The 23133-nt window shown below is 34.2% G+C and overlaps 1 protein-coding gene across 1 annotated transcript in view; it reads left to right on the forward strand.

Annotated features, from left to right (window-relative positions):
* LOC111529615 (UDP-glucuronosyltransferase 2A1) overlaps nt 1–19828 on the forward strand; it is a 63860-nt gene extending 44032 nt beyond the window's left edge. The window contains exons 4-8 of the mRNA XM_031935293.1: nt 8911–9059; nt 12308–12439; nt 13434–13521; nt 13981–14200; nt 18608–19828. Coding sequence (XP_031791153.1) covers nt 8911–9059; nt 12308–12439; nt 13434–13521; nt 13981–14200; nt 18608–18887 — 869 coding nt within the window. The 3' untranslated portion in view covers nt 18888–19828. The remainder of the gene's footprint in view (nt 1–8910; nt 9060–12307; nt 12440–13433; nt 13522–13980; nt 14201–18607) is intronic.
* The last annotated feature ends 3305 nt before the right edge of the window (nt 19829–23133 follow it).

Genomic DNA, 23133 nt, shown 5'->3' on the forward strand with positions numbered 1-23133 from the left:
AAATAAATAAATAAATAAATAAATAAATAAATAAATAAATAAATAAATAAATAAAATATATATCATTGTGATTTTGATTCACATTTCTCTGATGATTAGTAATAATACACAATTTTTCATATGCAGGTTTATTGTCTGTCTTCTCTTGTGAAGTGTCTGTTCGTGTCTTTTGTCTGTTATTTTTTAGTGGGGTTATTTGTTTTTTGCTTGTTAAGTTGTTTAAATTCTTTGTATAATCTGGATATTAGACCCTTATCAAATGCATAATTTTTAAATATTTTCTCCTGTTTTGTAGGTTGTCTGTGTATTCTCTGGATAGTTTTTTTTTTTTTTTTTTTTCCTGCAGAAGTTCTTTATTTAATTATGTCCCACATGTCAATTTTTGTTTTTGTTGCAATTGCTTTTGAGGATTGAGTCAAAAATTCTTTGCCAAGGCGATGTCAATAAATAATATCCTAAGTTTTCTTCAGAGATTTTTATACTTTGAGGTCTTCCATTTAAATCTTTGATCCACATTGCATTAATGTTTGTATAGGGTAAATTGTGACAATCCAGTTTCATTGTTCTGCATATGGCTAGTCAGTTATCCCAGCACCATTTATTAAATAGGGAGTGCTTTCCCTATTTCTTGTTTTTGTCCATATGGTGAAAAATCAAATGGTTGTATGTGGCTTTATTAATGAGTTTTGTTTTCTGCTCCATTCGTCTATGTGTCTCTTTTCAAACTAGTACCATGCTTTTTAAATTACTGTAGTCTTATAGTTTGAAGTTGGGCAGTATGGTGCTTCTGGCTTAGCTCTTTAATTTGACTATTCTTGCTATTTTGGTTCCATATGCATTTTAGAATAGTTTTTATCTAATTATTTGATGATTTTGGTAGTTTGACATGAATATCATTGAATGTGTAAATTGCTTTGTGCAATTTAGTCATTTTAATGATACTGATTCTTCCAACTCATGAGCTATCGTCCAACTCACTATAGTATATGGAATAATTTTATATTTTATTTAAAATAATTCTAATATTTGAAATAATTATACTAATTTTCTACTCTCCGTTACTTTTGCTGATTTTCAGACATGAAGTCTTGCTTCTTGGTAAACAGGAGCTGCCTATTAACCTTGGAATTTAATCTGTGGAAAGTGTTTCCAGCTAGGGTCAGTTTCTTCCAAAACGCTTTTCTAGCTTGAATTTTAACTAGAACCTCACATGAGTGCTGACTATGTTAATTCTCAGAGAAGATATTTTTCTTCCACACAGGGACAAGTCAACACAGGAAATTTTTATTGCTGTACACTTTCATGTAATGGAATTTATTTGTAAGAGTGAGGGTAGATTTGGGGAGTTGAACTTATGTGAATGCATATGTGTAGTGAGGGACACTACGGCAACACATTAGGCTTAGCTACTTTCCCACCCTAAAACATACTGTGTATTTTCAGAAGGAATCATACAAGTTTTACTAAATTGTGTATTTCAGAATTCCTGTTTTTCCTTTTTTTGGCAGTGTGCTGATTTTCATTTTCTTGCTGACTCAAAAGTGACTTGCAAAGGGAACAATTTTATATTTCACCCAGCCTAATGAAAAATATTCCCATACTTTTAAATTTATGCAATTAAGTTCTACTTCTTAACGTGAGCTAGACCTTAGTTTTCTCAGATAAAATAATTTCGAGGTATTTCTATGCTAACACAAAGATCTGGAGAAAAAAAAAAAAAAAAAAAACTCTGAGCTATATTACGTAGCATTGCTCTTCATTTAAAGTACTTCATAACATATGATGAACCTTGTTATAGCATGTGCATATGTTTATCAGTTTTTTTCTTATCATTTCTGGTTTATCTTGTAGAAAAGGACTTCCATTCTCTAAGGTTATTATGTTACCTCTATTTTCTTAGAGTACTTTTATGACCCTGCTATATTTTGTTGTTTCTGACCTTTTTTAAAATTTGGCACAATTAATAGCAATTAAGAAGAGCCAGACTTGGCGGTGAACACCTGTCGTTGTAGCTACTGGGAGATTGATGTGGGAGGATTGCTTGAAACCAGGAGGTCGAGACTGCAGTGAGCTGTGTTGGTGCCACTGCACTCCAGCTTGAGTGACAGAGCAAGATTCTGTCTCAAAAAAATAAAACACACACACACACACAAACAAAAAAAAAACAATGGTTTTCTTTTTTAACTTCACTGATAACATTTATTCTACCTATTTTAAAATTACTTGCCAATTCTGCTAAATAATGGTTTTGCTTTCTAATTTTTATACACACAGCTCTCATCTAAATCCATCAACTGAGGTAGGCTTCCACTCCAACTATTATTTTTGAGAATCATAAATAAATGTGAACTAAAAAACCAAATATTATACTGGATATGAAAAATATTAGCTAATTTAACTTCCTAACCAGTGGTGTGTAGCTATAGCAGTGCTAGCAAACTAATACAAGAACTAATAATAACAAATGTTTATTTTCTTACGGTTCTGAAGGTTAGACGTCCAAAATCAGGGTTTGCCAGGTCTGTTTTTTCTTGAAGCTTTTATGGTCACTATCTTATGTTCTCATATGGCTTTTTCTCTGCATATGGACATTCCTGGTGTCACTTCCTCTTCTTGGAAGGACATTAGTCACGATGAATTCAAGACCACCCTTGAACCATTTTAAGCTTAATTATCTCTGAAGGCCCTGTCTTCAAATACAGTCAGGCTTCATATACAAATTTTAGTGGAATACAATTCAATTCATAACACTGACTTATAAAATAGATTATTTAAAGTTTATGTTTAAAGTTTTACAGGTTGCATAGTGTTAATCGGTTCATAAGTCAACTGTAAAAAATATTTGTAATAGATATCACAGGAAAAAGGCTTAAATTACCTAAAATGCCATAACAGTTACAAGTCAAGAGGATAAGTGGCCAAATAGAAAATGAAATGATTTGTACCCTGCCCCAGAAAATGTCTGAAGGTAAACACTAAATGATTAAACAAATTTAGGGTGCTTCATGCTAGAGACATAAGGACAATGAATTAAACACAACTTATTTTTGGTAATAGCAGAAATGGAACAACGCAAGATTAACCCATGAACTTTAATTTGTGCACATTTAAAAATATTTTATATATATTTTAAAATATGCATGTATTTTCAGCTTTTAGCAACTATATCAACTTTGATAATATATGAGTGTAAAGTTTTGCCTTCAGTATTAGAAACATGATGCTTCCAATGGAAACCAGAAGCCTGACTGGTTTTAAAGTTTTCTCTAAAAATTTTATAGGTCTGCTACTTATGTGTTATTCCCTCGATATTCTATTATTTAGTTTTTTGAAATGTATACAAATACATGGGTAAAATTTCTACTTATATTCAACATTAGTGTAGAGATACAGTCGTTTATTTCCTTTTTATTTTTCCCCAAGTTCTATAGACAGTTTTCCATCAGGTGACTATATCGTGACATTCTGTCAAATGGCAATTGACTATAGATTTTTTTTTTTTTTTTTTTGTGGAATGCAGTGAACATTTGGTATGTGTCTCCTGTTCCATAAGAGCAATTGTATTTATAGGATATAAGCCATTTATTTTCACCCAATAAGTATAGGTATAGGTATAAGTGTAGGTATAGGTATAGGTATAGGTATATGTATGGGTATAGGTATGGGTATGGGTGTGGGTGTGGGTATAGGTATAGGAAAAGGTATAAGTGTAGGTATACGTATAGGTATAGATATGAGTATGGGTGTGGGTATGGGTATAGGTATAGGGATATGTATAGCTATAAATAATCTCATCTCAGAGAGATTATACTAGTTTATACTTTCATGAATAGGGTGTTATATTTCCCATTGTTCTGCAAACTATTCAATTCATTTAATGACCTTTATTAACAGTTGTATTGAGATATAATATACACGCTTTAAAATTCACAGTTTAAGTCTACAATTCAATGATTGCTGCACCAATCCCAGCTCTTTAGGAGGTCAAGGTGTATCACTTGAACTCAGGAGTTTGAGACCAGCCTGGGAAACAGAGAGCGACATCATCTCTACATAAATAAATAAATAAATAAATAAATAAATAAATAAATAAATATTAAAAAAAAAAAAGAGAAAAAAAAAAAAAGAATAGCTAGGTTTGTGGTGTGCACCTGTGTTCCCAGCTACTAGGAAGATTGCTTGAGCCCGTAAAGTCAAGGCTGCAGTGAGCTGTGTTGGCACCACTGCATTCCAGCCTGGAAGACAGAGAAAAACCCTGTGTAAAAAACAAACAAACAAACTAACAAACAAACAAACAAAAATTCTTGTATATTCTATATAAGCCTGGGCCAGTTTTATATATTGCAGATATCCTTCTATAGTTTATGATTGTTTTCTCATTATCTTTTAATATCAGATAATGAATTGTAGATTTTAAATTTAATGGAAGTGAATATATTAATCATTTTCTTTATAATTGTTCTTTATGCTCCTGAGGAAATCCTTTTCTACTATGACATTAAAAAATATTTTTTATGCTGTCTTCATGGAAGCTATGGTTTTGCTTTTACTTTAAATATCTGAATGTATTTGCAATTATTTATTTTTTACAAAAATTACCGGACATGGTGGCGTGTGCCTGTGGTCCCAGCTACTCAGGAGGCTGAGGCGGGAGAATGGCTTGAACCCGGGAGGTGGAGGTTGCAGTGAGCTTAGATCACGCCACTGCACTCCAGCCTAGGCAACAAGAGTGAAATTCTGTCTCAAAAATAATAATAATAAAATAAATTATTTTTTTGTGTGTATTTTGTAGAGTTGAGTTCATTTCTTTGCATATTTTTCATTTTTTCCCTCTTTTCTTCTTCCCTGACTCCCTCTCAGCCTATCTATTTTATTTTTTTCACCTTTGCACAAGTGTAAGGAGTAGTCCCATCATTATTTATTGAAAAAATTTTTTCCTACATGTCTGCATCTTTGTCATTCATGAATTTCATTACTTAAGTGTTTTTTTTTTTTTTTTCACTATCTTACCTGCTTTCCTTTATATTAGTTCTTGATATCTGATAAACTAATATTCTTTCCCCTTGTATCTCTTCATCTGGAGTACCTTATTTTTGGCTCTTTGTTTTTCCATATGGATTTTAGAATCACATATAAAGTTCTACAAAAATTGTAAAGGTTTATGAAACTTGTAATTTTTAAATGTTAATAAGTTTGTAAATTTTTATTTTTTAAATTTTTTTAGACAGAGTCTCACTCTGTCACCCAGGCTGGAGTGCAGTGGTGTGATCTGGGCTCACTGCAACCTCCGCCTCCCGGGTTCAAACAATTCTCTGCCTCAGCCTCTGGAGTAGCTGGGATTACAGGCACCCGCCACCACGCCCAGCTAATTTTTTTGTACTTTTAGTAGAGACTGGGTTTCACCATCTTGGCCACGCTGGTCTTGAACTCCTGACCCTTAATAAGATTCAAAATTAATCTATAAGTTGATTTTAGAGAATGAACATCTTTATGAATTTTGATCTTCTTATCTGTGAACATGTTAGCTCTATTTACTTTTTTATTGTGGGTTTTAATACAATTTTGTAATTCTAAGCATGAATAGAGTATGTACCTTTTATAAAAATTATTCCAACTTTTCAAGTGGAAATTTAGATTTTAAATTAAATTTTCATCTACTTGTGCACAGAAATTTCAGTTGCTATGTTACAGTTTTGCACTGGGCAAAACTAAAACTTCTCTTGCTCATTCTGAAGATTTATCTGTATATTATTTTGGATTTGTTACATAACATGATATCAGATAGATAGATAGATAGAACTCCTAAATCTTTTTTATTCTAAAAATTGTTTTTCTTGTTTAACTGCAGTAATGTAAAATATTGCTGAATTAAAGTTGTCATTAGTATATACCACTGACTTTTTTCTCATCTTGATAAGAATGCTGTTACTATTTTAACATAAAGGTTACATTTGATAAAACTTTTTTGTTTGGAGTGCCGTTGTTGATGGAAAGAAATTATTTTCTATTTGTAGTTTACTAATAGAATTTGAAGATTATGAACAACTGTTGAGTTTTTATTGCTTGAGATGATAAGATTTTTCTCTTTTTACCTTTTAATAAAGTGAACTTATTTATTTTTCAATTTTAAGCTGTCATTTAATTGCTATAATGCGTCCAACTTTTTCATATCTTTTGTTAAAATATTACTAGATTTAGTTAGATAATCATTTTAAGTGTAACAGCATCTATTTTTGAGTATGATTGACTTTTAATTTGATTTCTATTTCAATAATATACTTTTTATTGATTATATTAATTATTTAAGTTTTCTCAGTTTTACTCTACCCTTTAAATTCTCAGATTGCATGGGTGTGGTGCAGTTCTCCTTTGCCTAAGAGTAGGAGTCTCTGAGGGCCAGACTACTATGAATGCTGCTGCTCCTCTGGACCTGGCCACCCAGAGGGCTGTCAGCCTACAGACTGGTGCTAGGGAATGTCTGCAAGGGATGTGACCTGTCCTCTAGTCTCCCATCAGTGGATACCAGCACCAGCTCTGACAGGGGTGGCAGGGGAATTACATAGACTTTGTGAGATTCCTTAGTTATTGGCCTTAGCAATGCTGACTTTCTGAAATTACTGTGGTAGTAATGTGCTGGCATGTGAACAAACTCAGGACCTCCTGGTTACCCAAAGTGATGCAGGCAATAGTGATAGTGGAGTTTTTTTCCTTCCTGGTGTTGTGTTATTCTGCCTGCAGATGCTGTAATGGACTATCAGTTGGCCTCTAGCCAGGAGGAGGCACTTGAAAAAGAACTCCAACTGTAGTGGCAGAAGTGAGTTTTGCGCTTGCCTTGTGTTACCCAGGATAAGTACTCTTGGTTGGGGGCGGGCCACGGAGCTCCCCACATTCTCTGTCCTTTCTGTTAAGCTACCAGGGCAGGTGCAGGGGCAAGGACAGGTAGAGGCTGGGTCAGTCAAGTCTGTGCTCCGGCTCCCCCTGTGTAGGCACGATCAGTGTTCACAATGAGGATCAGAGAGGAGCTCTCTGTCTGCTGGGGTGACGTTCGAGGGAGAAGTGCAGCTTCCTCTGCTGCACAGAAGAATCCACATGGGGAGTATGTGTAGCAGCAAGAAGTAAACCTCACTTGGCTCTTACACACTTGGCAAGGCAGGTCTCACATTTGCAGTGTTCCACTAGCATGAGGTAACAGGATTCCAGGCACACTACTCTCAAAACTCAAAAATGCCCCAGGTCATAAGCCTTCCCCACTGATATGGTTTGGATCTGTGTCTCTGCCCAAATCTTATGTCAAATTGTAATCCCTAATGTTGGAAGTGGGGCCTGGTTGGAGAGGATTGGATCATGGGGGTAGAGTATTCATGAATGGTTTAGCACCATCCTCCCTTGGTACCGTTCCTGTGATAGTGAGTGAGTTATCATGAGGTCTGCTGTTTTTTTTTTAAGTGTATATCACCTTTGCCCTCACTCTCTCTTCTTGCTCCGGCTCCCATGATGCAAAACAACCTGCTGCTCCGTTGCCTTCTGCCATGATTAGAAGCTTCCTGAGGCCTCTCCAGAAACAGAAACCACTATGCTTCCTATACAGCCTCTAGGACCATAAGCCAATTAAACCTCTTTTTTAAAAAAATAAATTACCCAGTTTCAAGTATTTCTTTATAGGAATAAGAGAATGGCCTAACACACCCACTGAGATATAAACTGTTGCTTTCAGGCCATGCTCCTCTGAAGCAGGGGTGTCCATCTCCTGTGGCTGTGGCCATAGCACACTTCCTACTCATTCCTCAATTCTGACCAAAGAGAGTTTGTCCCCACTCAAGACTGTATTGTGATTCTCACTTGGGAGTTTCTCTCTCCCTGTGACCACAACCTGAGTTAGTTGGCAGACTTCCGCAAGGTCCCTTGTGATGTAGGATTAGGAGTGACTTTTCTCTGTTCCTGCCGGAGTCTGGGGGTGCACACAAACCATGTCCAGATGCTGCTCTTTCTCATCTATTTCCCTCTGCTCACTGAAGCAGCTCCAGTACTGGGTATGGTTAAGGCATTTCCCCGTGTTCTGGATGGCCGGGTTTCCCAGTGGAAGTATGTATCCCATAGGCAGTTTCTCCCCACTCACACTCTTGGGACTCATAATTTTTCACGTGGGTCACAGGATAGGCTGCTGCCCACCACTTTTTTCAAAGAGTTTATGATTACTTTTTCTTTTTGTTAAGTTTCTGTGTTGCTTCTTGTAAAAAAAATCACAGCATGAATCTCTACTCACTATATTGTCTTTTCAAGTGGGAGAGGCATGCTAACAGTGTCTCCAGTATGCTGTCCTGGGGAAAAATGTTATCTGACATTTAATTGAAGAGAGAATATGAGTGTTAAATTTATCAGTATTTGCAGTTATAGTTTAATTTTAGTTGATTTATTATTGTGAAATGACACTTACACATTACTTCTTTTTCACTAAAAATCTTCCCTCCTTCCTTCCTTTCTCAGGCCCCACTCTACTGTCTCTCTTCTTCCCTGTGTCCATTTCTCTCTCTCTCTCTCTCTTCCTCTGTCTCTTTATTTCTACCTCTTTCTTCCTTTGTTCTCCCTTTTTCTTGCTTTCGTCTTTCTCTCCTCCTTGCTTGCCTGCCTCCCTTCCTTCCTTCCTTCCTCCCTTCTTTTCTCCTTCCTTCCTTCCTTTCTTCCTTCCTTCCTCCCTTCCTTCATCCCTCCCTTTCGTTCTTCTTTTCTTCCTCCCTCCTTCCTTTCTTCCATCCTCTTTAATTTCTCCTTCTCCTTGATATATAAACGTGGTAAGTATTCTAGAAGACCTAACTGAATTTTTTCTTAATAGTTTTCAGGAAATTACTGGTAGTTTTTTTTCTCCTCAGCAAACATACAAGCTAATTTTGTCCATTCAACTTTTTTCTCCAGGAAGACCCACTACCTTGTGTGAGACTATGGGGAAAGCTGAAATTTGGTTAATCCGAACATATTGGGATTTTGAATTTCCTCGTCCATACTTACCTAATTTTGAGTTTGTTGGAGGATTACACTGCAAACCTGCCAAACCTTTACCTAAGGTAGGTCTACAACAGTGGAGGACTTTATGCTCCTCATAATAAAATACCTAATTTTCTTTTAAAGTTTATAGCCTCAATAACAAATAAATTTTGTTGGACATTTCGGTTTGCTACTCCACATCTATTTTCCTCATGATAGAGGTCTCCTATAAGTAATATTAGGTGTTTTGGACTTTACATTGATAATTTAAACTGAAGAATAAAATGATTCAAGTTGTGTGTTACAAATATCAGTGTGTCTATACCTTGATGCTGGACCTGGGGAGATAGAAAACCAGATCATAGAAATTACTAAGGAGACTGCCCTAGTCTTCTTAACAAGACACATAGCATTATGAACAGGAATATTTACCAAATTTATTTATTTTTTCACTTTTTTTATTATACTTTAAGTTCTAGGGTACATGTACACAATGTGCAGGTTTGTTACATATGTACACATGTGCCATGTTGGTGTGCTGCACCCATTAATTCGTCATTTACATTAAGTATACCTCCTAATGCTATCCCTCCCCCTTCCCTCCACCTCACGACAGGCCCCAGTGTGTGATGTTCCCTTCCTGTGTCCAAGTGTTCTCATTGTTCAATTCCCACCTATGAGTGAGAACATGTGGTGTTTGGTGTTCTGTTCTTGTGATAGTTTGCTGAAAATGATGGTTTCCAGCTTCATCCATGTCCCTACAAGGACATGAACTCATCCTTTTTTATGGCTGCATAGTATTCCATGGTGTATATGTGCCAAATTTCTTAAGAGATAAAGATGTCTTCATGAAAACTCTTGGGTGAATTCCACATAACTTGGTGAGTAAGAAATCATTATTGAAGAAAGACAGTGAAATGAGGCAGGGCTCTTAGGTTTTAATCTTGAGAATTTATTAAATAGTTGTGACTTCTACTGTCAGGAAACAATTGGTAAAACAAAACAAAACAAAAACTCTTTTGCATTAACAATGGTGAGTTAGTTTTTGACCTATTTACTTTAAGGAACCAAAAGGATTTTTGGTAATTTCTAGAAATCATTTAAGTAGTACAAAGTGTAAATCCAAGCAGAAAGCATTTAGAAATAGATTCAGATTCATCAGCATAAAGTAACTATTATAAAACTGAGAGACTCAAATATTGTATTGGTTCTTTATAAATATAATGTCAGGTTTTATGACATCAAAAAGAAATTGTATATTACAATATGAAGTCTTCAGAGAAGAAATGTGGAATGTAAGAAATGTTATACAGAAAAAGTTATACAGAAAAAGAAGCAAAATAGACTACAAGTCTACATGGTAGGAACAATGTATTTAACTATCAATAGGGAGTGAGGAAACAGGCTGTTATTTATTTGGTTCATACACAAACAAAAGCAATCTTTTTAGAAAGTTCCTGGTTCCCATAAGAATACTAAATTTCTGTTTATGGTAAAAGACATATTTAAGTTTAAAATTGTATTTCAGGATTCTAAAAATTTTATTTAAGGATTTTCTTGCCAGTCAAGTTATGACTGCAGGCAAGCTCTAGTGAATGTTTACTATAGGAGATAATGTACCAATATCTAAATAAAGACACAGAAATATACATGACATATCCATAGGTCACTGGATAATAACCCGTGCCACACTATTATGTTTTTCCTCCCAAACCCACTTTTTACACAAACACACACAAATACACATGCTCTCACAATTTCACAAAGACAAATCAGTCATATTTTACAATAGCAGACATTATGCCATTACGTATTCAATCAATTTAAATATTGATATAGGCTTTGGAAATATCAATACCAATCATGGATTATGTTGATAATAATTATGCCAATCACTGGATACACAGAATACAAAAGTAAGAAGAGACTGTCAAGTGAAAAATCCATATCAGTATGGTAGATTTGAATGTGCGTATGTTGTGTGTGTGTGTGTGTATTATTTTAATTAATGAATACCTGTTTGGAAACTAAATCAATATGGCAAAGCACCAATTCCTGGGACTTCAGAAATATTCTCCTGACATTAAGCCAAAAATTGCAATCTATTTTCACTTAAGATACTACCCTCCCCTAATAATTTAGCTAGTCAGAAACTGATCCATCAGTGATTCCAGTGTGATCATGACAAATATTTGCACATGGAACGCAGAATACATCTCTATAAAGTAGCATTCACATAGATTATGATGTGAAAGGCCTTAATCTCAGATTTTGCAGTATCAAATTTGCAAAACTATAAGTAATGACCTGGGGAATTTTATTGGCAAAGAAATTTATATTTTACTTTTGCTTTAAGGCTCATATTAAGGGCACATAGCTAACATCACACTCATGGCAGCTTATACATCAGGAAGAAGAGATGCACTGTCTCATAAGCATTATTGTGATTATAGTTGGAGATGCACTTTGTTGTCTCGTTCTAAAATATGTTACTATTAGATGACATTTTACACAAATTTTTTCTTAGACCTATTAAACAAGGAAGGCATAAACTTGACAAAAAGATCTTGAATGCTTAACAGAAATCAGTAAATTTATTAATAATTGATTAGATACAACTGGCATGCTAATAATTTTAAAAGCTTAACTCAGTACCCTTTATTGGGCTTCCTTCCAAAAACCGTTTTTATGAGTTTGCAAACATCCCTGTTGGTTGATTAAATTAAGCCTTGGGGGTAGCAATTTCAGTTACCATGAGAAAGGTTGTCTCTTATTTAGTGTTCATTTCTGTCATGGTTTTGGTTCCATGCTTGGATTTGTAATCACTGATTTTATATTTAAGTTATACATTTCAGAGACATGTTTCCTCTTAAGGAGACTAGATCTGACTGGGTACAGTGCCTCATGCCTATAATTCCAGCACTTTAGGAGGCCGAGGCAGGTGGATCACTGGAGGTCAGGAGCTCAAGACCAGCCTGGCCAACATGGTGAAACCCCATCTCTACTAAAAATACAAAACTTAGCCAGGCATGGTGGCATGTGACTATAATTCCAGTTACTCAGGAGGCTGAGGTGTGAGAATCACTTGAACTGGGGAGGTGAGTTTGCAGTAAGCGGAGATCACGCCACTGCGCTCCAGCCTGGGTGACAGAGAGAAACTCTGTGTATATATATACACACACTAGATCTTTCTACATGTCAGAAGACAGACCAGGTTAATAATTTCTCTGACATATATATCTTAATTTAATCTACTTAAATGTGTAAGTAAACTTATTTTTTCTTATGAAGCTACACCTTTGTAATAGAAAATATATTATGTATGCAGGAAATGGAAGAATTTATCCAGAGCTCAGGTAAAGATGGTGTTGTGGTGTTTTCTCTGGGATCAATGGTCAAAAACCTTAGAGAAGAAAAAGCCAATCTTATTGCCTCAGCCCTTGCCCAGATTCCACAGAAGGTCAGTACAGCCTGGGATCCTGGTACACAACTTTTTACTAAGGGGAGACACAGTGCGTCTAGTAACGTTCTTTCCATATGAAAATTGAAACTCATTATACACTGAGTACCATTAGTAACAGTTGTTAAGTAAAATTGTGTAATATATTAAAATTATGTACATTAGCACATTAAATCATTTCTCTACTGAGCCTTGGCATTATTTTGAGAACACATACTTTTTTGAAGTCATTTATTTTTAATGGAATAGAAATGAAAACTTTAAGCCCCCACTGAACTTTTACTATTTGAAATTTTTTTGTTCTCCACTGACTACTTTCAAAACTTCTGAAGTTTGTTAGCTCCATGGCCCAGGAAAAGAGAGTATGTATACACAAAGCAGGGAGAAATCATGCTAAAAATGTAATTCAAATGTCTAGGTTTTATTACAATTCTTATCAAAATGTAGTTGGTTTAGAAGTAGAAGTCTAGATTCAACTAGTCTTTCTAAGTTGAATAATCTCTAGCTAAAAACAATTAAAATTCAAATATTATAGTCCAACAACATGCATTTTCTGATTTATGTTATTCAATTAACCTTAATTTTTATCTCTACAATTTTGCATTACTATTCTTTTTATACTTCTATTCATGAAACATCCTAGGACTCTCTATATTTATGTATTGGTTAAAGCACATAACACGCTTCATGATTTTTCTCCTCCATGTTGTGATTGATTAAACTGGTCCTGTTTATGTTCTATTTCTTCACTTAAAATCTAACTTCCAAAAGCTTTTAAGTGATAAATATCAAAACAATAATACTATACTTAATAGATTATTAGTACAAGACACTTTATAAAAAGGTAGATACAACAGTCCTACTATATATCTCAAAGTTTGTAAACTTCTGCTTACATAATTGCCATCTTCCATGTAGCTGGCTAAATGATTTCTAAATAATTCTACCAACTTAAAATGTCCTTGTTGTGTTTTTCTTGCAAATTTTTCCACAGGTTTTATGGAGATACATAGGAAAGAAACCAGCCACATTAGGAAACAATACTCAGCTCTATGAGTGGATACCCCAGAATGATCTTCTTGGTAAGATTGTGGGGGAAGAAAAGCTGTACAGTAGGACAATAGACAAGTTAAGTAACTGTTTCATAGCAAATAAATTCCATAAATTTTTAATAATTTAAAATTTTGACACCCAATTTTAAAGCAGATGTAATTACATAAATGGCGGTTAATTTTATAGATTCATACTTTCTGTTTCACAAAAGAGCATTTTCAGTTAAGATTAATTACACTTCAAGTTTCATTTTCAGTTCAGATACCATCTCCTCAGTAATATATTCCCAGAAAATGCAAATGCTGTTAATTACTGCTTTTCCTGGGATCACAGTTTTCTGAGAGGGCAATGCCCTCTGTCATCTGCTTTTGTAGGAAACGTATCCTTCTTTAGAGAGTTATATTACAGCTTTTGGACCCCTTCTGCCTCTCAAATTCTGCTAATGTGTTATTATTACACACACGCTTCTCACTCCATCCTCAAATCAGGTCATCCCAAAACCAAAGCTTTTATCACTCATGGTGGAACTAATGGGATCTATGAAGCTATTTACCATGGAGTCCCTATGGTGGGAGTTCCCATGTTTGCTGATCAGCATGATAACATCGCTCACATGAAGGCCAAAGGAGCAGCTGTGGAAGTGAACCTGAACACAATGACAAGTGTGGATTTGCTTAGCGCTTTGAGAACAGTCATTAATGAACCTTCGTAAGTACTAAGCCTCCTAAAGATTTGTCTAACATTAATTAACGTTTTTTAAATACCAGAAAATGTACATTCTTTAATACTTTTGCAATTACTTTCCAATAACAACCATAACCTGTCCAATATAAAAACTATTTTATTTGGCCAACTGCTGAAGTGATTTCCTGAAATCAGAAAAAAAAAAAAAAAAAATCCTAAGACTTCAAATATCCTTTCACTATTTTTCAAAATAAAGAATGGTATGATTATATAAATTCTCATTTTTTTTCTGGGTAATCTGCTTAATTTTATAAACTAATTAGTAAGTGTATACATATTATAAACTAATCAGTAAATACAAAATTGAAATGATAATATGCCCAGTAATAATCATTCAGAAATAAGTATTAACACTGAATATTTACCATTCTATACCTTTCATTAGTGTATGTATACACACAGAGAGAAAATATATAGGGTAGTGAATAATAGTTTAAATATTGATGGGTACTATCTGTGATATTTTAAATAAAATTTAAGTATAATTTTATCTGATTTAGCTTTTAGATTGAAATGAATCTATAAAATATATTGAGCTATATATTTTTGATGATATGTTTTAATTTTAGCTACGTATAGTTCAACTCCTGCTTTGAAATTTATCTCTATTTCATTCCAAATTTGTATTACTTATATTGTAATTTTACTTTACCAATATTTGTCATTTTTTCTCACATTTAGTCTTTTTCCTATATATCAACTGACTCAGTGTTCACCACTGAATTACAAATTATTTATTCTAAAATATTTAGGATTTATTTCTTGACTGATTATCTCACATGGAATTTTATTTCAATAAAGACTTGGATATTGAATTCTCCGAGATAATGTTTAGCAATATTCGCTCACTGCTTTGTTATGAGAATGACTTTTATCTGAATGTAATTTATTTAGCTCTTGCTTTCTTTCCTTCAGACCTGTGGAAATATTACTCATGGCCTTCCAGTTTAAATTGTGCTATAGGATTTCTGAGTCCTGCCTGACCATTTTATCATTTTGCTTTCTTTCAATTTGGAAAAAGAAATTGTTACTTTTTAAAAATCAGAAACTCAATTATGGTGTATTCTTACAAATTATTTTATATATTTCTCTTCAGTTATACTGTGTCTTTACAGCACTGTTAATCTAGCATAAAAAAATCCAATTTTTCTTTTCAGAAATTAAATCTTTTGTGTATTATTTCTTAGAATACCTTTTATTTCCACTTTTTATCTTTACTTCTGGAGCACCAGTTTAGTCTTCCCTATGATAAAATATTCTGGTATGTTTTCCTCTATTATTTCCTAATTGTTCTAATCAATTTTTACTATTCTTAATTCATTGAGGTTGCGTCAAATAGCTCACAAATTAGTAAATTTATTATTTTTACCATGAGCGTTGCTTGCTATTTCTAATTTCTTTATTAATTCTTTAAACTATAATTTTTAACAACTTTTTTCATCAGCTCACCTATCTCCTTATCACTTCCTGTTGCTTTATAATTCAATTTTGATGGTGTATTCATTATCCTCCTGCTGTTATTATATTTTGAATCCCCTCTTCTTTGGACTATATGCCATACCTAAATGCATTTTTAGTTTCTCATTTATTTTTCAATATACGTAAGTGGTTATCAGGCTGTTAATTTTTCTTGGTCTTGGTGTTTGCTTTGAATTTGGGCAGGTGCCTTAAACTTGCTTGTATGTTATATTGGACTTAATTGTTTTCATGCAGAGTCAAAGCTTGAAGAATAGATGTAATATTTCATTCAGTTTTCCTGAAGGCTGAGATTCAGGAAGTAGAGGAGAAGGTAAACTTGGATGGAATTTAGTGCTTTTACTTAATGGAACTAACCTGCTTAAAAACATCTATTCAGTGCCCGTTGCCAGGCATTTTAGACACGGGGCAAGTGTACTCATTTCAGAAAAGAAAGACACTCAACACTTGGTTTAGATTCATACCAAGACTCAGCCCTGGTTGTCCACTTTTGCTTCCCATCCACATTCAAATTAATTGACTTTTATTAACACATACATGTTGTATAAGTCATAATTTTAGAAATCATAATTCAGGAGCTAAGTGGTGGGTTAGGAGCTTCTGCAAGACTCAGTATGAACTTTTTTTGACTTCAGTGTCTAGTCAATTAGACTATTACAAAATTGTTAGTGGCTGACAATTTGGTTCGTTTTGTTAATTTTCAGCATAGGTATGGTCTGTGATTCTCTTTAACTCTAATGCTTAAAATGATCATTAAATATTATTATTGACTTGAAAACTGTAAACCAAAAATAAAATTCTAAGCCTCCCACCCAATCGTCTGAATGGACTTCCTCCTCAGCCAGGGCTCCTTTAAATTTAATCTTAGAGTCTGTATTAGGCCATGATGGCAAGTGAGGATCAAATATGCCTCAGTATACCTCTCTGGCATTAGCATCAACACAGACTTTAAGTCTGATAAGAAACATTTCACAACCTATTCTCTCTGAAGCCTACTACCTGAAGTCTCCTTCTGCAAATAAGGACTTGGGTCTCTACAATCCTTTATCTTAACCAAGGCATTCCTTCCCTTTGATCGCAGGTCTTTAGACAAACTCAACCAATTGTCAACCAGAAAATGTTTAAATTTATCTGTAGCCTGGATGCACCCCCACTTCAAGTTATCCCACTTTTCTAAACCAAACCAATGTATTTCTTAAATGTATTTGATTAATGTTTATGCCTTCCTAAAATGTAAAAACTAAGCTGCATCCCCAAAACCTGGGGCACATATGCTAAGGACCTCCTGAGGGCTGTGTCATGGGCCACGAACACTCATATTTTGCTGTAAGTAAATATCTTCAAATATTTTAGATTTTGACTCATTTCATTGACAAAAATATTGATGCAAAAAACGAGAACTATAAATACTGTTAGAAATTTCTAAATAAATGCCTAAAAATTATTTAATTTAAAATACCATCACTTTAACCCTAAACCAAATACTACCTCTGGAAACACAGGGTACAGTTTAGAGTATACATATAGATGTGTTTGTACTCCATTCTGTTATTCATTAAAGCAATTAATAAACATTAACAATTACATTTGAATAATCACAATCTAATTATTCAGAATATTTTCACATATCAGTCATAAAATATTACTGTATAATAAAACATGAAATAATGAATTTTTGAGTATGATCTTTATCCCACATCATTTATAGGAAAACATGTCTTCTTCTTATTACTATTTTTGGATTCACATGTACAAATTTATTTATTGTCTAAAGTATATTAGGATGATCCATGTGAAATTACTGTCTTGACCCTACCTAAGGTTCAATGCAGTTGAAAGTATGAATATTCTTTTTCACTAGACAGACAGACACACACACACACACACACACACACACGCATACTCTCAACACATGTAAACTACTCCTACTGCTTAATCTAGTGTACCATGTTCTTTTGTAAATGATCACCATATTCCCCATTCCCCAGTCCTAACAATGTCCTGCCAACACCAGGACATCTCTACACAAACCCTTTACCTTCTCTCATCTTCATGAATCCAGGCTGGAACTTTTATTCTAGACACAAACCACAATGAAACCTACTAACTTTGGTTTAACAACTGGGGAAACTACAAGTGAAGACATAATTTGCCTTTTAAATATGTAGATATCCATCCAATATTGTTTGAGAAGCCATTAGAACTGTTATGTCTGTGACTATTGCTGTTGTGATGGCAAGTTGATTAAGAGCTCTAATTCTAGGGAGATGTTTCAATTGAAACATCAAAGTTCAGGTACTTGGACATGCCACTTCTTAAATCACCAGAGTAGTTTTGTTCAGTCTTCATGTTACAGATACAGACACTGTCCTTTTCATCACAAACATACAAATGTGTGCCACAGAGTAATTATCACAGTGCCAACATCTTAGAACTGTCAAATGACTCACTAATGCTGACTGCCAATGTCCTTTGTCTGTCATATGAACTATCCAGACATTAGAGGATATGCTTATGTATGTGTTAAATGACTTTTATCACACCATATTAGGTTATGAACCATCTTGGTCTTGGAATCATCCTGCACAGTATAATTCACACAGTATCAAAATTACTTTTGGAAAAATTATGATAAATATATATGTTTACAACTGGCTTACTCTACGTTTTTATATCTACATTTGATCATACTTGTGTTAAGAATATATTTCCTCCACATCTTCCTTTTCATAACTCTTAAAATCCTATGCACTAGCAAAGTTCATGCAAAAATTATATTCTTTCTCAACGTAATTACGGCCTTTAACTTGTATAGCAAATATGTATCACATGTTTATTTTCAATGAAAATGAAAACAAAAATTATCTAATTTCTGCCTATTTATTTGTCTTCTAGTTATAAAGAGAATGCTATGAGATTATCAAGAATTCACCATGATCAACCTGTAAAGCCCCTGGATCGAGCAGTCTTCTGGATCGAGTTTGTCATGCGCCACAAAGGAGCCAAGCACCTGCGCCCAGCTGCCCACAACCTCACCTGGTTCCAGTACCACTCTTTGGATGTAATTGGGTTCTTGCTGGTCTGTGTGACAATGGCTATATTTTTGGTCATACAATGTTGTTTGTTTTCCTGTCAAAAATTTAGTAAGATAGGAAAGAAGAAAAAAAGAGAATAAGTCAAGAGAAAGAGGATATATATAAGTTTGGCAAAATCCTGAATGTTATAGTCCTATTAATTCCAGCCAAAAGGATTTTAACAAACACACATTTCCATTCCTGTTTCCAAATTTTCTGTTTCTCTACCTGCAATAAGCCTACTGATAAAGCATAAATTTTGGCATGATTATCATTAACTTGTGAGTTGTAGTCTTCTATTTCTTCTTTGTCTCTCCGTGCTGACTATACCCTCTTCCTTTCACTGTTCTGACAGAAAGATACTACCTAATTTTAAATATGTGCTATTCATAGTATCAAATTATTTTATTGTTCACCTTAATTAATGATTAACCTTATGCTGAATCCTGGTAATGCATACAGTGTAGATGGAATTTGATAGGTGTAAGGAAGAATCAAATTCACAAGTTTTCATATACCAAATAATTCAGGGAGCCACTATAGGACAGTAGTGTGTTATGAGAAAGGTTATGATTTCCTTGTTTTAATAAAAATAAACTCTTCTGCGTGCTCAATTTTGCAGGAGTTAGAGAATGAATTTTAAGTGTGATGTGCATCCCTATTTAATGTCTACAAAATTTTCATTGAGCATATCCAGAAAATCACGGTGTAACTTGCCTGCCTTTCTTCAACATATATTCTTATATAAGCTGTAGTGGAAGATTTGTGTACTGTCTTTAATAAATAAATCAATTGACTCTTTGATTTCAAGGAGAAAGTTCTATGTTATATGTTGAAGGTGAACAAATCATATTTAGATGATATAACAGAGAAATCTAGAAAATAATTAGTAATTTTATAAAATTTTTAGTTAAGTGTACAAATAATTACATTAAACATCAATTAATTATGTTTAAAAATCACTAATGTTCATAATATATAACCACTATTTGTAACCAAAAGTTTAATTTTATGCCAAAAAATAAAAAATGCTTACTTGGAATTTGAGGTCATTGCATTATTTTTGTCTTTATCTTCCACAAATTTAAATTTGTCAATTATTTGTTATGCTATGTATATAAAAGACTAAGAGTTTGACCAAGGATATGGCATAATAAATTTTTACCAATGGAAAGCACTAGTTGAAGGCAAATGCTTTTACATGATTCAGCTTTGCATTAATTTAATAAATATATTAAAGATTTTGCTTTATTTACCCTTTATAAATTTAATGACATTTCTAACTAAAGTGTTAATTTCAATATTTGAAATTGAGAAGATAAATTACATTCATTGGCTTAGTAAAACTTTTGAAATTCTTCTTTCTTTCACTTTCTTTTTTCAATTTTACATTGTTTTAAGTTCCACGATACATGTGCAGGTTTGTTACATAGTAAACCTGTGCCATGGTGGTTTGCTGCACCTATCATTCCATCACCTAGGTATTAAACCTAGCATGCATTACCTACAAGCATATAGCTAGGCATACACTCAATTTTAATAGTTTGTAAAATCGTAAAATATAGAAATATAGCCAAACATAGAGTCAACTGATATTTGACAAGAATGCAAAACTATACAATGAAGAAAAAAAATAGTCTTTTTAACAAATACCAGTGGGCAAACAGATTTATCAATATTCAAAAGAATAAAATTGAACCCCTTACCTCAAGCCATATATAAAAGTGGACTCAAAATAGATGATTAAAAAAAAAAAATCCAAATTTAAAAGCAAGAACTATAACTCTTAGCAGGAAGAATATGGGTATAACTTTCTAACCCTGAATTTTGCAAGGCTTTTAGATAGGACACCAAAAGCAGAAGCAATCAAATTAAAATTGATAAATTGGACTTCACTGAAATTAAATTTTTTGTACATCCAAGAACACCATCACTAAAATCTGAAGAGAAACCAGATTTTGCAGGGTATGTTGCAAATTACATACATGGTAAACGACTTGTGTAAGAAATTTATAAAGAAAGCTCACAGCTCAGTGATAAAAAGAACAAATGACCCAATCCAAAAATGTGCATAAGATCTGAACAGGCATTTCTCTAAGGAATATGTAAATGTCCAATGAGGACAAATGAACAAATGTAATGTCCAATAAGACCAAATGAGAAAAATGCTCTGCAACATTAGGTTCAACATTATTACAGGAAAATGTTAGTAAAAATCACAATGAGATACCACTTCACTCTTACTAACACGGCTATTATCAAAAAGATACATAATTAAAAGTGCTGGCAAGGATGTGGATAATTTGGAATCTTCATACTTTGCTTGTGTGAATCAAAAATTATTCAGGCATTTTGAAACAATCTGCCAGTTTATCAAAAGTTTACGCATAGAGTTACAATATGACCCAGCAATTCTACCTCTAGTAGTATACCAGAGACAAATGGGAATGAGTCTATACAAAATTAATACGTGTGTGTTGATAAACAACATCTTAACCAAAACTGGAAGGAAAACTACAGTCATCATCGATAAGTGAATAAACAATATGATATAGAATATTATTTGGCAAGAAAAATAATGAAGTCTTGATGCAATCTATACCATTAATGAAACTTTTAAAAACATGATACTAAGTATAGATGTCAAACAACAAAGATCACATACTGTGTAAGTCCCTTCATATGAAATGCTCTTAATAGGAAAATCGATAGAGATAAAAAGTAGGGGAGCTGGGCGCAGTGTCTCACGCCTGTAATCCCATCACTTTGGGAGGCCGAGGCGGGAGGATCATGATCTCAGAAGATGGAGACCAGGATGAAACTGCGTCACTACTAAAAATACAAAATTAGCCGGGAGCGGTGGCGGGCGCCTGTAGTCCCAGCTACTCGGGAGCTGAGGCAGGAGAATGGCGTGAACCCAGGAGGAGGAGCTTGCAGTAAGCCGAGATGGCACCACTGCACTCCAGCCAGGGCAACACGGTGAGACTCCGTCTCAAAAAAAAAAAAAAAAAAAAGTAGGTTAGTGTTTGCCTAAAATGGAGGATAAGGAATGGCTAAGGGTACAGTATTTCTTTTGGTGGGTGATAAAATACTCTAAATCTTGTTCTAGTTGTTGAGAAATTCTATGAATATACGATTAACCATTGAATTGTATATTAAAAACTTTTTTTTGGAAGACAGGGTTCACTTGTCACCAAAGCTGGAGTGCAGTATTGCAATCTCCACTCACTGCAGCCTCAACCTCCTGGGCTCATGGCGTCCTCCCACCTCAGCCTCCCAAGTAGCTGGGACTGCAGGTGCACACCACCACAGCCAGCTAATTGTTCGTTTTGTTTGTTTGTTTGTTTGTTTTGTAGAGTTGAGGATTCACTGTGTTGCCCATGTTGATATCAAATCCCTGGGTTTAAGCAACCCACCTTCCTGGGTTTCACAAAGTCCTGCGATTACAGACGTGAGCCATTGCACCTGGCCATTGAGTTGTACACTTCAAACTGATAAATATATATGTGTTTTGTATGTGTACAAATTTTTTACACACAAAAGTATCTTGAACGGTAAAATCCAAGAAATGGTAATTCAGCTGTATAATTTATCTTCAGTTCTGTGTCAAGGAGACTGCAGACAAATCTCCATTTGTTACTGTACTTGACACTTCACAAACCTCTTACATGACTTAGGTGTCTAGAAAACATAAGTTCAACTCTTACTGGGGAGTAAAACATCTGTAATTTTAAAAGACACATTAACACACACTTGTAAGCATGAGATCATCTGCCTTTTCTTGATCCATTTGCCATCCAGAAACTGTGATTGTTCAGATAATATATTTACTTTGACATTGCTATGGTTTGAATGTGTCCCTTCCAAAATTCAGGGGTTGCCAATGTGACAGATTATGAGGAGGGGCCTCTTAGAAGTGATATCGCCTTCTTCGTTAATAGGATGAAGGTCTTTATAGAAGAGGATTCAAGCAGCATTCAGCAGGCTTGCTTTTCCACCACATGAGGATACAGAATTGGTCACTTTTGCCATTCCACTTTCACCATGTGAGGATGCAGCAAGAAGGCTTTCCCTAGATACCAACATCTTGCTCTTTAACTTGTCAGCCTCCAGAACTGTGAGAAAACAATTTCTATTCTTGGTAAATTATCCAGTCTCATGTATCTTGTTATAATAGCAAAGCTGCGTAAGCCAGATGTGTTGGAGTTTTCTTTTAAATTCTTGATGATTTCTCCTTAGTTAGAAGCAACAGCAATAGCATAGAGAAATAAGCATTGCAGTTAACTAGGATGCTTGTGAAATGAACTTCAGTTTTGCTCCCCCTACAGTTGAGTTGTTACTTTAGGT

Source organism: Piliocolobus tephrosceles, chromosome 3, assembly GCF_002776525.5.
Source record: "Piliocolobus tephrosceles isolate RC106 chromosome 3, ASM277652v3, whole genome shotgun sequence".
NCBI lineage: Eukaryota > Metazoa > Chordata > Mammalia > Primates > Cercopithecidae > Piliocolobus > Piliocolobus tephrosceles.